Source organism: Primulina huaijiensis, chromosome 6 (assembly GCF_012295235.1).
Source record: "Primulina huaijiensis isolate GDHJ02 chromosome 6, ASM1229523v2, whole genome shotgun sequence".
In the NCBI taxonomy this organism is placed as follows: domain Eukaryota; kingdom Viridiplantae; phylum Streptophyta; class Magnoliopsida; order Lamiales; family Gesneriaceae; genus Primulina; species Primulina huaijiensis.
In genome coordinates, this window is record NC_133311.1 from 15,605,305 (window position 1) to 15,622,193 (window position 16,889).

General features: G+C 39.2%; 3 protein-coding genes across 6 annotated transcripts; 2 read left to right on the forward strand and 1 right to left on the reverse strand.

Annotated features, from left to right (window-relative positions):
• The first annotated feature begins 1,430 nt into the window (after positions 1 to 1,430).
• On the forward strand, positions 1,431 to 2,191 carry LOC140978523 (uncharacterized). Its single transcript, XM_073443656.1, has 2 exons — positions 1,431 to 1,565; positions 1,652 to 2,191. Exons 1-2 carry the CDS (start codon positions 1,473 to 1,475, stop codon positions 2,189 to 2,191), a joined length of 633 nt encoding a protein of 210 aa, XP_073299757.1. The 5' UTR covers positions 1,431 to 1,472.
• Positions 2,192 to 8,191: 6,000 nt separating this feature from the next.
• LOC140979679 (uncharacterized) lies at positions 8,192 to 11,897 on the forward strand. Its single transcript, XM_073445184.1, has 2 exons — positions 8,192 to 11,249; positions 11,344 to 11,897. The coding sequence occupies exons 1-2, from the start codon at positions 8,588 to 8,590 to the stop codon at positions 11,751 to 11,753; spliced, it is 3,072 nt and encodes a 1,023-aa protein (XP_073301285.1). The 5' UTR covers positions 8,192 to 8,587; the 3' UTR covers positions 11,754 to 11,897.
• A 152-nt stretch (positions 11,898 to 12,049) lies between these two features.
• Positions 12,050 to 15,209, reverse strand: LOC140979680 (auxin-responsive protein IAA12-like). Of its 4 annotated transcripts, none has more exons than XR_012175792.1 (5): positions 14,637 to 15,208; positions 13,583 to 13,914; positions 12,915 to 13,077; positions 12,381 to 12,442; positions 12,050 to 12,289 (listed from the first exon to the last, which is right to left on the reverse strand). XR_012175792.1 is itself a non-coding variant. In XM_073445185.1 (5 exons), the coding sequence occupies exons 1-5, from the start codon at positions 14,912 to 14,914 to the stop codon at positions 12,240 to 12,242; spliced, it is 843 nt and encodes a 280-aa protein (XP_073301286.1). In that variant the 5' UTR covers positions 14,915 to 15,200; the 3' UTR covers positions 12,050 to 12,239. The 4 variants fall into 4 exon arrangements, 3 of the variants coding, with proteins under 3 accessions (XP_073301286.1, XP_073301287.1, XP_073301288.1); XM_073445185.1 differs by having other exon boundaries at positions 12,957 to 13,077; positions 14,637 to 15,200; XM_073445186.1 differs by having other exon boundaries at positions 12,957 to 13,077; positions 13,583 to 13,911; positions 14,637 to 15,187.
• Positions 15,210 to 16,889: the final 1,680 nt, after the last annotated feature.

Here is a 16,889-nt window from a genome sequence, read left to right on the forward strand (position 1 = left end):
TTTTTTGTAAAACCTATGCCGACGTATATATCTTAGGCGTACGGTGGATTGCGCACTTTTTCTTGCCTTTTTTTTCCTCTTTCATCATCACCCCATCAAGTAGTATTGCTGATAGCTGAGGGTTGGCGGTGTATTTATCTAACCTTCAAAGGACCCTGTTTCTGTTTGTTTAAATGCAGCAAATTTTGCGACGGCCATTGCTACAGGCTCGATAAATAAATCTATCATAAAAGCGCCATCGGGCCAGGCCAGGATTCTGTATTTTTTATTAATCGTTATTTATACTCACGGAAAATTTGGGGTCCGCGTCCAGCAGTGTCACTAGTCCAGACACAGGTTTTAAAATTTCCCTAAGCCTGAAATCAAGAATAAGATCGTTAGAAGGGGGCCGGGAGGGTGTCCCGGCGTAGCCTCTCCAACGCTTGAGTCAGAGACTGAGGATATATGGGGGGGAGCAGCTAAGGGCGCTGCTGAAAACAATATAGTGAACGAATTATCATACGCTCAAATCTGGTATTTATAGGAGAATACTTGGCCTTTGGTGGGCCTGTCTTCCATTTGGGCTAGGGATGGGCCAGGGGCCCATCCATGGGGTATCACCAGTCTCCCTCTCCCGAGTCGAACTGAATCGCAGGTTCGAAGTTTGATTAGTTGTGTTGTTCTCGGGTTACCAGGTGCGAGTTGTGCATTTTCTTCCAGTCGTTCGTCAATCTCCAAAAAGTTGGAAACAAACAAAATCGCAATCCTGTTTTGAAAGGAAAGATTTGGTCGGACTTCCCCTATAAACAGGGGTCCCCTCCTCACTTCAATTTCACTTCTCCCCACCAGAATTTTCACTTCAATTTCTTCACCAGCTCTCCCCGTCTACGTCTCACCTGTGCGCTTCATCATCCCCGAGCGCTGGCCAGACCTCACGCACACTTGCCTCGCCGAGTCCACGCCACCGCACCAGCCGAGCCCTCGTCCAGCCCATACGCTCGCCTCGGCCCCGCCCACATGCTCACCCCCGCCCAAGCCTCGCCCCAGCCCCGCCATGCTGCCCTCGCTGAGTGCAAGCCACCGCCTCGCCACACACCTCGCATCGCCCATGCCACCGTACCAGCCGAGCCCTCGCTCAGCCCTTACGTCCGCCTCACCCCCCCTCCCACACACTCACTTTCTCCCAAGCTTCGCCCCAACCTCGCAATGCTGCCCTCGCCGAGCCCCAAGCCTCGCCGCCTCGCCACACTGCCCTTACGCTCACCCTCGCCCTAGCCTCGCCACGCTGCCCTCAGCGAGTGCAAGCCACCGCCTCGCCACACACCTCGCATCGCCCACGCCACCGCACCAACCGAGCCCTCGCCCAGCCCTTACGTCCTCCAGAAAGGTCCGGGTCAGATGACAGGCCTCTCCCTGAATCGGGGGTACATCCTTTATACACCCCCGATTCGGCCATCGTGGGGCGGGATCCTACTCATTTGGCTTAGAAGATAATGTATCAGCTTCCTTCCGACGCGGATGCAGCGTTCATGAGTTCACTGGCGTGGTCTGAACTCACTCGCCGGACATGTAGCAGTATCACTGAGGTATACTTCTCCTTTTAGTCTTTAGATTTATGTCCAATACATGTTTGATTTTCTTGTCGTCTTTTCACTCTTGTCTACTTGTTCAGGGCATGATGTACGTGGGGGAGTTGGTTGAGCGTGCCAATTCCACTCGATCTAGCGCCTGTCAAGACTTACGCGAGGCCAAGGCTCTTCGCGATCAGCTCCAGGTTACCATTGACGAGATGAAAGTGACGCATGGTAAGGAGCTTTCGGAGTCCCAAGCTCGAGGTGACGAGCTTCTGAAGGAGAAACAAGAGCTTCTGAAAGAGAAACAGGAGCTTCAGCGACTGACAGAGGACCACACGAAGGAGAACCAGAGGCTGAAAGAAGAGTTAAAGAATGCTCGAGATGGAGCATCAAAAATCCGTAAGGACATCCAGGACTCCCAGGCGCAACATGCTTCCGAAGCCTTTTCATTCAAGGAGGAACTCCTCAAGTCCGATGAGTTCAACGAGATCTGCGCCCCTAAAGCTTATCATTTCCTGGAGGTGGGTTTTGAGGGTGCAGTCGGCCTCTTCAAGGCTCAGGTCTATCCTCCGTCAGGCGCCCCTACTGACTTCATTGACATTGAGGGTTTCATAGCGAGGCTCCCCCCAGATTCTTAGACCGAGCACCTTTACTTATTTTATTTTTTCATTTATGTAGACATTGTATGCCTTCGGGCCATATTCTGTTATTTTCTGCACTGCTTTACGTTCCGTAGTATTATGCAACTTTTGCGATGTTTACATTTGGTTATTTCCTTTTGCGCACTTTTGGCATGTACGAACTCGCTTTATGCAAGATTGAGTATTTTGCATTTGAATTTATTACTTCTTTCGAGTATATATCTGACATTATTAAACCGCTAAGGCAAATAAAATCTCCAACTCTCCTCCCCTTCTACCGTAAGCAGAAAAATAAAGATTTCGATGGTCTCACCGATTAACTCCTCTGCAAGGTAGTGCTTAATCAGGGAATTATCCTTCTCCTGCACGCTGTTCCTCTACTAGGCGATGTCTTAATAGGAAAATTTAATTTTTCTCATTCACTCTGCTCTTCTACTAGGCGATGCCTTAGTAGGAAAATTTAATTTTTCTCCTGCACTCTGCTCCTCTACTAGGCGATGCTTTAGTAGGAAAATTTATTTTTCTCCACCACTCTGCTCCTCTACCAGGCGGTACCTTAGCAGGAAAATAAAAAAATTTCTCTTCTTCGCTTCTGCTCCTCTACTAGGCGATACCTTAGTAGGAAGATTTAATTTTTCTCCTACACTCTGCTCCTCTACTAGGCGATGCCTTAGTAGGAAAATTTATTTTTATCCTCCACTCTGCTCATCTACCAGGCGGTACCTTAGTAGGAAAATAAAAAAAATTTCTCTTCTTCGCATCTGCTCCTCTACTAGGCGATGCCTTAGTAGGAAGATAAAAATTCAATACCCCCACCCTCTAACTCCTCTGCTAGGCAATGCCTTAGCAGGAAAATAAAATTTTTCTTCTCCACTCTGCTCCTCTACTAGGCGATACCGTAGTAAGAAGATAAAAAAAAATTTCTCTTCTTCGCCTCTACTCCTCTACTAGGCGATGCCTTAGTAAGAAGATAAAAATTCAATACCCACACCCTCTAACTCCTCTGCTAGGCAATGCCTTAGCAGGAAAATAAAATTTTTCTCCTCCATTCTGCTCCTCTACTAGGCGATGCCGTAGTAGGAAGATATAATTTTTCTCCTTAACTCTGCTCCTCTACCAGGCGGTACCTTAGTAGGAAAATAAAAATTTTTTTTCTTTTTCGCCTTTGCTCTTTTACTAGGCGTTGCCTTATTAGGAAGATAAAAATTCAATACCCCCACCGTCTAACTCCTCTGCTAGACGATGCCTTAGTAGAAAATAAAATTTTTCTCCTCCACTCTGCTCCTCTACTAGGCGATACCGTAGTAGGAAGATCTAATTTTTCTCCTTCACTCTGCTCCTCTACCAGGCGGTACCTTAGTAAGAAAATAAAAAAAAATTATCTTCTTCGGCTCTGCTCCTCTACTAGGCGATGCCTTAGTATGAAGATAAAAATTCAATACCCCTACTCTCTAACTCCTCTGCTAGGTGATGCCTTAACAGGAAAATAAAATTTTTCTCCTCCACTCTGCTCCTCTACTAGGCGATGCCGTAGTATGAAGATTTAATTTTTCTCCTTCACTCTGCTCCTCTACTAGGCGATGCCTTAATAGGAAAATTTAAAGAACATTTTAGTATAATGATATGCACATAAGATTAAAAATGTAATTGTGACTAAATGGTGTGAATTCATCATTTTTTCAAACATGTCTTGTATTCATTCCTTCCATTGACATTAATACTAATATTTTTATTTTTTAACTCAACAAATGAGTCAAGCTCAAGCATACGAGCCACTAAAACGACTCGAGCTCGAACTTGAGCTTACGAGCCACCTAAATGAGCCGAGCTCGAGCTCACGAGCCTATTATCGATCATGTTTGCGAGCTCACGAGCCGAATATCCTTAGGCTTGAGCTTGGTTTGATTAAATTTTCGAGTTCAAAATCGAGCTTGGGATTGGTTTGATATGATTAACAAACAAATTCAAACGAGCTTTTTATCGAGCCGAGCTTCGAATAGCTCGCAAACGGTTTGGTTCATTTACATCTCTAAGTTGAAGGATGAGAATCCTCTGAATCAGCCTTCTTTAGCCTGGGCCATTCTCAAGTCCTTTTGGAAAGAGGCAGCATGTAATGCAATATTTGCTGCTGTGAACACTTTGGTCTCGTATGTAGGTCCATACATGATAAGCTACTTTGTCGACTACCTAGGAGGAAAGGAAACTTTCCGCCATGAAAGCTATATTCTTGCTGGAATTTTTTTTGGCTCCAAGTTGATAGAGACCCTAACAACCCGGCAATGGTATCTTGGGGTTGATATTTTGGGTGTGCACGTAAGATCGGCTCTAACGGCAATGGTGTATCGAAAAGGACTCAGACTTTCAAGCTCAGCTAGGCAAAATCACACCAGTGGCGAGGTTGTTAACTACATGGCTGTTGATGTTCAAAGAGTAGGAGACTATTCTTGGTATCTGCATTATTTATGGATGTTTCCTTTCCAAATTATTCTTGCCCTGGCAATTCTGTTTAAAAATGTGGGCATTGCATCTGTTGCGACTCTCATAGCCACCATTATATCGATTGTCGCAACTGTCCCACTAACGAGGATTCAGGAAGATTACCAAGATAGATTAATGGCTGCAAAGGATGATATAGGATGATGAGGACCTCTGAATGCCTCAGGAACATGAGGATTCTTAAACTGCAAGCTTGGGAGGATAGATACAGAGTGAAGCTGGAAGAAATGCGAAATGTTGAATTCAAGTATCTCCGAAAAGCTCTTCACTCACAGGCTTTCATCACGTTTATCTTTTGGAGCTTCCCTATATTTGTAACCCCTTCTTTCTTACGAAAGAAATTTCACTAAAAAACTTTGATAATTACAAAACTTTGAAATTACCCACTTAAGCAGGACTTATAACACTGCCTAACTGAAACTCTTAGTATACGAAAGAAATTTCACTAAAAAACTTTGATAACTACAAAACTTTGAAATTACCCACTTAAGCAGGACTTATAACACTGCCTAACTGAAACTCTTAGTATATCACAAACTTAAACAAATTAGCAGTAAGAGTTCTTACTCTCGGTTACAAAGATTTCGCAAGAATGTTTGATTTAGACTAACTGATCTACTGGAGCAAAAGGCTCCATCAGATGTCATTTGATCATCTTGGCTTCTTTTAGACGACTTTTTGTATCAGTTTGCCTATTATCATCAGTGACTTTTTTCTTTCAAATAATAAACTAACAGTTTTGCTTAGACTGTTGATAGGACTCTGATTAACAGTTTAGTTTATGAAACACATACACATGAATAATCAGTTTTCTTCTTGAATTCAGTTTGGTTAAGCTCTTGCTTTGTTAAATCACCAAAACGTTTTTAAGTTTAACTGCATAAAATTGTAAAATCCTAGTTTTGGATTTCTCATTTTGTCATTTTGTTTTTGTATTTAGATCAATGAATCAAGATGTTCACGCTTTTTGGCTCGAGAAATTGTTTTCATGTCTAAGTCTGTTACGAAGAGTCACACACATCCCCCACCAACTTTAAATTTTTATGTGATTATTCAGAATTTAATTTTATATTATACGTCTTGTTTATTTTTTTTAAAAAAAAAACTCAAACGTGTTGTCAAATCATTGAATAATAAAGAGTAGTCGTGACTTCAAGGGCCCAACTTTAAGCCCATAAAATTAAAATGTTGATTCTCTTGGCCCATAAATCAGTGAGCCCACGTTTGTTGCACGTGCCACGTGTTCAATCGCCATCACATTTGATCGTATTATGAATCTTTTTCCCTCATAATTGCACAATTCCATGTGAAGCCATCTCAACAACTAAAATTAATTTAATAAATAAATAAATAAATAAATAAATAAAATAAGATCACTTAAATTTTGATTTTTGATCTCAATGGTACATGCAACTTGAATTTGTAGACAAATAATACGATTATAACAACATAAAATTTAAATATAAAATACGACGATGACGGAACGAGTTATCGAATAATCTTAAAATCTTAGTACATTAAAATTTGAAGGAAAAAAATGAAAGAAGATAATATAATTTCAATAACAAAAATTTATGTGCGACGATCTACATGTCAATTTTGTGAGACGGATTTTTAATTTGATCCGATTTATAAAAAAATATTATTTTTCATTTTAATTATAGATTGGATGATTCGTATAACGCAAAAGAATACTAAACTCAATCATGAAGTAAGGAAAAAATATATATATTTATATGTCTCTCTCTAATAATGGTGATGTATGGGAACTATTATTTTCACATGGCATTGTGATTTGTTTATGTGTTATGATTATTTAAACATGCATGCATGTGAAATATCACCCAAATAATTATTTTATTTTGCATGTGAAATTATTGAAATAAATAATTTTTTTGTGAAATATTACCTAACCAAGTTCCAATGTACATGATATCATGTCCTGCTGCTGTTTCGGTAAATACGGGGAAGTGTTATTTATTATCTACTTTATAGTAAATATAATATAACAGTGTTTTGATCCGATCGAATAAACCACTATTTTGAAGTAAACCGATTCGATCATCGAAGTTATTATGAAAACATTAATATAAATCAAATTTAATATTTTAATTATATATGGATATTGTTTTTCTGAAGTCGATATATATAGATAATTTGTGTGTTTTTTTTTTTCAATTTTGTTCCTAAAATTAAATTATTTAATTGTCCATTGGGTGGGGCTGGCAACGAAGAAGCCTCCATATTATCATTGTCACTCTTGGAAGTTGAATTCAATGACAACTAAATGAGTATGGTACAGTTTACCACATAAAGAATCATTTGACAAACAAGGCGCAAATTATTATTTTTTTCCTGAAAATAGAACACCAACTAATTTTTTGTTAAAACTAATAATTAAATCATTACTTTTTCTGTTACATCGTTCAGAAATGAATATGCAAACTTATAATAGGAACAACAACAAAATGAAAAGAGGAAAAAATTTGTGAAACGAACTCCTAAGTTAATTTTATGAGATAGATTTATTTATGAAAAAATATTATTTTTTATACCAAAATTATTACTTATTATCGTAAATATGAGCATGTTGATCTCTCATCTCTTGTGAGATGATCTCATAGATATGTACTCGTGAGATGTGTCGTGTCCATATTTACAATAAAAAATAATATTTTTTCATAGATGACTCGAATAAAATACCAGCGTCACAAAATTGACACATAAGATCGAGTTTTAATGTCAAGTTTATACTTTATGTCCTCGTAAAACAACATATAAGATATATAATAAATAGATACTTGTAAGACGGTCTCACAGATACTTATTCGTAAAACAAGTTAACTCTATCAATATTTACAATAAAAAGTAATATTTTTAGTATAAAAATAATGTCAAAAGTAATACTCTTTACCCAAATATAATATTTAACTTACAAAATTAACCAATAAGATCGTCTAAAAAAAGTCTTATGTATAATATAAGCTCATAAAAGTTCTTGGTTGCATCAAATTATAGGTTTTTAATTATAATCCCTTGAAAAAATTAATTATTAGCCACATTACTTGTTGATTTGCATTTCACGGTATTTTTTTATACAGAATGGAGTAAAGGATAATCTATCTAAAGTGTAAAATATCTTAAATTATCCTCTCGAATGGCATTTGAACTCGAGATCACACAGGTCATAGAACCGAAAGATCTTTGCGGTGTCCACAATTTGAATTCCATTCTTTCTAGTTAAAAGTTTTGAATATTTCTGAATAAAAAATAATCTTGTTTTTTAATCAAGGGGAAGTTGGTGAAAAATCCCCAACCAAAACATTTATTTGGGTTCACTCCCTACCCACAAAATTGTGGTACTATGTCATACAAATTGTGGTACACTTCATGTGAAAATGTGGTACACTTCATGTGAAAATGTGGTACTAAAAAAGTACCCAGGAACTGAACACAAAAAAAAACGACGGTTCGGGAGTTAAGTCCAATTTCCCGTTTAATGAACTTTGTATACCAACTAATTTTGACTCCTGATCACAAATTATCGCCATGTTTCCTGTCGGATTACATTTCAAGAAAAGCCAAATTTCCGAGTCAATTTTATTTGTATCCACAGCTTTTACGGAACCCGAGATCTCACGAATTATTGTTTTTGTTATTGATTATTTGTAAAAAAAATTAATCTTCACATGGTTAATTCAATTTTAAATCATTAATCTTTCAATAATCATCAATCATTCAATGTTCTTCCCCATCTGTTTTCCATATATCATTACTCAGTTTCGATTTCTGACACCACCCCCACTAGGCCCATCATCAATCTTGATGATTCTTGACGTTGGAAAGATGGTGGAAAATTAAGAAAAGAATCCAATTCCCAGAAAAATTTAAAGCAAAATGAAGTTGAAAAACAGGTTTTTCTTCTTTTGGCTGCATTTTGGCACCTGTTTTTACGTTCTTTGTCACACTAAGGTGGCGGAGGCGATTGAATCCAATCATGAATCTTCGATACTGCTGCTGCTTAAAGCAAGTCTTGTTGATCCAATGGATGAGCTTAAAAACTGGAGATTGCAAGAAAATGCATCGTCCGGTAGTTCAGTTCACTGCAGCTGGACTGGAGTGAAATGCAACTCCGATGGTTTTGTTGAAAATCTTGATCTTTCTCGTATGAATCTTAGCGGGAAGATTCGTGATGAAATCCAGGGATTGAAGAGTTTGAATTCTCTTAACTTATGCTGCAATGGGTTCCAGTCGCCATTGCCGAGATCTTTGTCTGATCTCACTGAACTTCAGTGGATCGATCTGAGTCAGAATCTTTTTATTAACCAGTTCCCCGTTGGTCTTGGAATGGCTCATAGATTGGTGGCCCTCAATGCTTCTGGAAATAACTTTTCTGGTTATTTGCCTGAAGATCTTGGAAATGCAACTTTTCTTGAGAGTCTCGACTTGAGAGGGAATTTCTTTGAAGGCTCGATTCCAAAAAATTACAAGAATTTGAGGAGATTAAAGTTTCTGGGGCTTTCGGGGAATAATTTGACAGGGAGGATACCGGCGGAGATTGGCGAATTGGCGGCTCTGGAGACCGTTGTTCTTGGATATAATGAGTTTGAAGGTGGGATTCCTGTGGAATTTGGGAATCTTAGTAATCTGGTGTATCTTGATCTGGCAATAGGCAATCTTGGAGGGTCAATACCAGCAGAACTGGGAAAATTGAAGCGGTTGAATACTGTTTTTCTGTACAAAAACGAGTTTGAAGGCGAGATTCCACCAGAGATTGGGAACATGACTTCATTGCAGGTTTTGGATCTTTCAGACAACATGCTATCTGGTGAAATTCCAGCCCAAATAGCTGATCTTGGGAACTTGCAGCTTTTGAATCTGATGTTGAACCGGTTGTCAGGTTCGGTTCCTGCTGCCATTGCAGGATTGACTCAATTAGAGGTTCTCGAGCTCTGGAACAACTCTCTATCAGGCCCCTTGCCAAGTGGTCTAGGCCAACATTCCGCACTTCAATGGCTGGACGTTTCATCAAATGCCTTTTCGGGTCCTATTCCTTCGAATTTGTGCAGTAAAGGCAATCTAACTAAGCTGATTTTATTTAACAATGCCTTTTCTGATTCAATTCCCCCTGGTTTATCAAAATGTGAATCTTTAGTTCGTGTCAGGATGCAAAATAATCATCTTTCGGGCACAATACCCTTTGGTTTTGGCAAGCTTGGCAAACTTCAGAGGCTTGAGCTTGCAAATAACAATCTCACAGGCCAAATCCCACATGACCTCTCAACGTCAACTTCACTTTTGTTCATTGATTTGTCAAGAAACTACCTTCAATCTTCTTTAACTTCTTTGATTCTCTCCATTCCTAATCTCCAAACATTCATGGCCTCGGGTAATGATTTGGTAGGAGAAATCCCAGATCAGTTCCAAGACTGTTCGCTTTCTGTGCTCGATCTCTCCTCAAACCACTTCACTGGAAGCATTCCAGCTGGCATTGCTTCATGCGAAAAACTGGTATCTCTGAACCTTCGGAACAATCAGTTAACTGGACCGATTCCAAAGCCAATTGCAAGCATGCCTTCATTGGCCGTCCTGGATCTGTCAAACAACTCTCTGACTGGAGGGATACCTGAAAATTTCGGGAATTCTCCAGCCTTGGAAATGCTTAATGTTTCTTACAACAAGCTGGAGGGGCCTGTTCCTGCGAATGGGATGTTAAGAACAATCAATCCTGATGACCTTGAAGGAAATTCAGGTCTTTGTGGTGGCGTGCTTCCACCTTGCCCACAAAATGCAGCAGATTCATCGGAAAAACGAACCCTGCATAACAAACACGTTCTTGGAGGATGGCTAATAGGAATTTCACTTATTTTAGCTGTTTTCCTGGCAGGTTTTGCATCTCTGTATGTGTACCGAAAATGGCAGGATGGGAACTGCTTTGAAGAAAGATTCGAAACCAGCAATGGGAAATGGCCTTGGAGACTAATGGCATTTCAAAAAATTGGTTTCAACAGCAATGACATTCTAGCTTGCATCAAGGAATCAAATGTGATCGGATTGGGAGCAACGGGTACAGTTTATAAAGCTGAGATACAGAGATTAAACACCTCTTTTGCTGTCAAGAAGCTGTGGAGGGGGGTAACAGATATTGAATTAAAAGGTAGTGGTGATCTTCTAGGAGAGGTAAATCTTTTAGGAAGATTAAGGCATAGAAATATTGTAAGGCTGTTGGGATTTCTACACAATAATTCTGATGCAATGATCGTTTTCGAGTTTATGCAAAACGGTAGCCTTGGAGATGCTTTACATGGAAAACAATCAGAAAGAATACTGGTGGATTGGGTTTCAAGATATAATATAGCCCTTGGAGTAGCACAAGGGATCACTTATCTCCACCATGATTGTCATCCACCTGTTATACACCGAGACGTGAAGTCGAACAACATATTGCTTGATGCCAATCTTGAGGCAAGAATTGCTGATTTTGGGTTGGCTAAAATGATGGTTAAAAAGAATGAGACAGTTTCAATGGTTGCAGGATCTTATGGGTATATAGCCCCTGGTCAGTTACAGAATGTGTTTCCTTCTGTTGTTATGCTAAATAACATCAATTTTCAATCAAATTTCAAGATTTTTTTCCAATGTTTTCTTGACAGAGTACGGATACACGTTGAAAGTTGACGAGAAGAGCGATATTTACAGCTACGGTGTAGTACTGATGGAGCTTCTCACCGGAAGGAGACCGTTGGAGCCTGAATTTGGAGAATCTGTAGATATTGTCGAATGGATACGTAAAAAGATGCGTGAAAACAAGCCACTAGAAGAAGCTTTAGACTCCAGTGTAGGAAATACCAAACACGTTCAAGAAGAGATGCTTTTAGTTCTAAGAATTGCTATACTTTGTACAGCTAAACTACCAAAGGATAGACCCTCGATGAGAGACGTTTTAACTATTCTTGAAGAAGCGAAGCCTCGGAGGAAAGGTAGCAGCTGCACAGGAGGAAATGCTGCTGATGACCAGGACAAGCCAATATTCAGTGTCTCACCTGTAAATGGCGTTCTTTGAGAAATAATTAGAAGTTGCTTTTCGGCCGTGGTTGTTCGATTAGCTTTTACTAAGATCAGAGGTTCTGATATTTTGTTTCTGGACTTGGAGGGATATAGGGAGGATTCATTCATCTTGCAAATAATACTGTAGTTTATCTTGTTATACCATTGATTAAAGATTCAACCATCAGGTAAATATTGCCTTGAAAACATGAAATAAAATGAAAAACACAGCCAGTATAAAAGTTGATTTCACATTTTTTTCCATTCACAGAGATGGAATTTAGTAGCTTGTGAGTTTATAAAGATCTAAACTCAATCACAATATGCTTTCGTACTTACAACGTAATAAAAGACAACCCCAAGTATATATATACCTACACAAAAAGATCAAATCACTTCTGTTTTTTTGCAAATAAGTATTAGTAAGGCCTAAAAGTTATCAAAACCAAGAAAGAAAAGCGCACCAAGATCTTCTTTGAGGATATAGAGTTTCTCCATCATCTTATACTCGTGTTGATAACTGTCTCCTGTTCTTTTCATGGGACGTTGGAGCTGTCACCAGAAAAGAGAATTAAAGGACATGTAAACACAAGGAAACATCAAGCGGGCATGGAAAAATCCACAGAGAAAACCTAGTCCGTACAAAGTCCATTAGCATCGGCTGTCCTCGTAATTCTAAGTCTTTTCACAGAGCTTATAAACATCCTGATACAAAAGATAAAAAACCATAAGACCATCAGATGTAAACATGATGTTGATTACATAGCACCTGTGGTTTTGTACAAAAAGTTACATCTAGTGATAATGATATAACTTAAATACGTTTAAGCCAGACAACGACACATTTCAAATATTTTACTACTATATATTTAGCCACGACGAATCGGAGGGGCAAATGTTTTTCCCACTTTTTAATAACTGCGCCAACTTACACCAATTGTATGACAGAGCATTAGTAGTATCCAAAAGTTATAATCCGCGTTAACTCACAACTGCCCATATATCATGTTACATATGCCGACACACACGATCATTGGGGCAATTGTTGCAGTGACAGGTCTACTTTATTGCTTCATTATCTATACTATAACAGTGGGTGAAGATCGTTGTTCAAATTGTTATACAACAAGAGTTGTAAACTACTAACTAGAGAACATGTAGTATTAAGAGGCCTTACTCCCAAGGGACATCACCAACAAGCATCCATAAGAGGCCTTACTCCCAAGGGACATCACCAACAAGCATCCAATCACCTTCTTTATCTTCATATGTGAGCACAAAGTCGGACAAACCACCCAACAATCTTGCAGGTCCTCTTGCTTGCTCCTCCACTTTTGATCCTAATAACGGTAAAACCATCAGTTGATAATTCAACAAAAAAGAGAGATACCATACCATATGAGTGTTGAAACTCGATAAAGGAAATACTTGAAACTAAAATTTCCAACAAAGCTGGGATTTTTATACAGTCATACTGAAAATTGCTTTCAGAATACAGATTTATTAAGAATCTATTCAATTTCCAGCTTCAGTAAGCTAAGTCGTTACCCCTCAAATCATTAGCCATATCAGAACATCACTAGTAAACATTTATGGCGGACCAAGTACTAGAATATGCATATCTTTCTTGTTTCAGTTTACCAATTTTCTAAGCTGTGTTGCTCCTCGTTTGGAATTTATTTATACACAAGTACAGTTTTGGGGTAGAAATGATAATTGGAACCTAGGAGTCAACATTGGATCAAACAAACACAATAACTCGCAAGTCTCGAGTTGTTGAAGAAAAATATTTTAAAAAATATTGATACTTCATCAGAACAAGTGAAAGGATGGTAAATTAATTACGTCTTGAGTCAACTCCTTCATTGAAACTAAACATATTGTCGATTGTCTGAGCTAAAGTCTCGTAGCAGTCATGGGCACTCGTGTCTACTTTTCTTCCAATAGGGAACCCATCCATGTACACCTTCACCAAAAATGATGCTTTTAAGGGTCGAATTTGCTTCACAAAATAGCAGCTCCTGGTGCTTCCAAAGTCAGCATTATCAACAACATTTTTCTTGCTTTTACATTTATCAACAGCCAGATTAAATTCTTCGGTTGCTGGCGATTTTGTATGATTTACCAAACTGTTCACTCTGTGAGTTCTTATCGGAGGCCATCCCACAACATGACTGCTGCAAGTAAAACTCACATTAAAAGAATAATCCCATCAAAGAAAACATTTGAGACATCTTTGAATCAGTTGCACTCATACAATATAGGTGTTTCCTATTAAATCCAAAAATAGCGATATTATACTAATTTACCAACTATCTAAGAAAAAATTCCTTTGACAGAAATAAAATAACAAGACGTGTAACAGCATCACCAACAAATAAGGTCTATTGGCAAGGTTACGCCAAGAAACATAATGGCCAGTTCCGATGCCAATCCACTTCACAATCCATTATGCCGAACATGACATGTTGAGAGAAGTATATTGCTTTCTATCAGGGCCGGATCCAGGAAGTTCCAAAAGGGAATGATGAAAGTCAAGGAGGCTATCTAATATATTTGGGTTGGCTAACTTGAATTTTCAGAAAAATTACATATAAAATTTTGAATATTTTTCATTGCACTCTCTAAAGATAGAATCATGAATATGATCTTATGTACTGGATTATGCAAAAATCAAGTCATAAATAATTCTTAGAGAAACATCATAAAAATCAAAATCACAACATATATAAAACAATCGACACCATCTCTTATGCAAAGTACACCATTCAGATAAAAAAAAAATCTGATCTTGCAGAGCCAAAATATTAACATCGAAATATCTAAGATTTCGCATAACGTAAACTTTGATTGACAGAACGGGAAAAAAAAATAGCTTCAATTCAAGAAAATATGATACCTGACTCCAGAGCGGCCTGGAGGTGAAGAAGGTTCAGCTGTTCTTTTGGTGACAGAAGAACAAGAAGATGATGATGAAGCTACAGATGAGAAATCTTTAGCAGTCAAGATTCTTGCATACTGATGATCCCATTGACCTCCCGCCACCGCGGCCGGCGACGCTGCTGAAGACTTGGTCATGAAATTTCCACCGCTGCAGCCGGAGCCTGCACGACTGAGACCTAGGCCCAACTCCAGCTCAGATTCATCCATGTACGAAGAGGATGCTTCCGATGACATCACGATGTTCCACTGGACAAAGCCGAAACCTTAACTGAGCCACCTGAAACTACTCCGCCGCCGCCGTTTTCTCCTCCGTCGGAATCTTATTCTTCACAGAAAGATTCGATTGTTACGCAAAAAAAAAAAATATCAAGAATCCTCTGAAGTAAAACGAAATGTGTTGAGGTGGGGTTGTGAGTGTTCTCGCTTTCTTTGGATTTTGGGTAAAGAAAAAGAAAACCGGTGGGAGAAGGCAGACAAGATGGGGTGGACCCCGATTGTCGGCTTAATGCGCCTCAGCAGACAATTAATTTCTCCTTTTGAGTAGGCCCCATGATACACACTCGAGCTGCTGGTATTGTGACATTGTCCCAACAAGGAACAATCAGCTTTGGTTCTTGCCTTGTACTTCCGTCTCAACTTACACCATATTTCATTTTTCTCTTTTTATTATTATTATATCATTATTATACAAAATATGACTTTATTCACAGCACATATAATATTTTAAAAATTGAACCGTAAAACGCTCTATATGTGTGCGTGTGCACGAGACTTTAAAGTTGACAAATAGAAACATAACATTTCGATTGTTATAATTGTATGAATCATTATTATTCATGAACTTTAAAGTATGTAAACATAAACATCACATTTCGATTGTTATAACAATGTGAATCATCATTACTCTTTGGTATTTAGCATGAACTTTGATGTTTGTGAACGTCGAACAGAAACATCACCGATGATGCTCTGGAAAGGATCTGGTCATCCTTGGACTCGAGTAAGAAGGGAGGACATGACCAAATCAGGATCGGTCCAGAGTTAGTCCTAAGAAGCCAGGAAGAGACTGAGTGGAAACCATCCCAGATAAAGAAAAAGTAACATGTTTAAACAAGTTCGGGCATGCAGCAACCCGGAAGCATATCAGACCACTATAGACTCATACATGCCCCAACTCATATTCTTGATCAAGCAAGACAAGGTTAATTAATATTGCCCATGTGGAAAGGTGTCTGGCCAAGCACGGAAGCTCTTGGCATCCCGACACTTGCAGCACTTTGGAGTCTTCCCTGACCAAGCAAGCCAGGGCACCTAAGAAGATTAAGTTAAATGTAATTGACATGTGTGTTCCTTTCCACATTTTTTGGTCATTCGACTCGGGCACAACTTCCGTCCAAGTCGTTTCTTCCCTACTCAGACCGACCATGTAAAAATGGGAGCAGGGCCCATGAGTATGGGTCAACATATCTCATAATCATTAACATGACAAATCAGTGTTAATGACAAGACCAGAGACAATATGGGTCACCGTGTCTAATGCCAGAAGGGAGGGCATGGATAGATGTCTAATCAGAAACAACGTTCATGTGCTGCAATTGAGTTCATCTTCTCACATATAAATACCTAGGTTTGCTCATTCATTTAGGACATGAGATACCTCATTCTACTATATTAAATAAATCATATCTTTACTCAGTGAGCTCTGTACTGACTTCACCATCGGAGTGGCTACGGTGGAAAACCTTCCGGTGCCCCAATGAAATTTTCTTTTTTGAGTGTGTGAAAATCATCTGACTCAAGCTCATCTTGTTCAGTCGAGAGTACTCACAGTAAATGGCAGGCCAGACCACCAGAGATCATCCTACTTGGTCGAGAGTACACATAGCATAGGCCAGGCCACTTAGGGTCATCCCACCAGGTAAAGTCTTCACAAGGAAAGTACACATCTTTTCTCGGTAGATTTCTTACCCAACTCATCGAATGAACACGGGCATTATTATTGGCATCGTCTGTGGGGAATCGGATCTATAGACGTAGATATGACTTTCACTCGAAACTCAACTCAGAGGGATCCCTCTAGAAGAGAGACCATAGATTAAGGGGTCCCCCGGGATAATTCGTTCCCTTGTGACCCTCAACCAACCATCACTATTGCTCCAGAAGAACTGGCCCAGTTGATAGTGGCAGCTGGTCAAGATGCAACGACAGA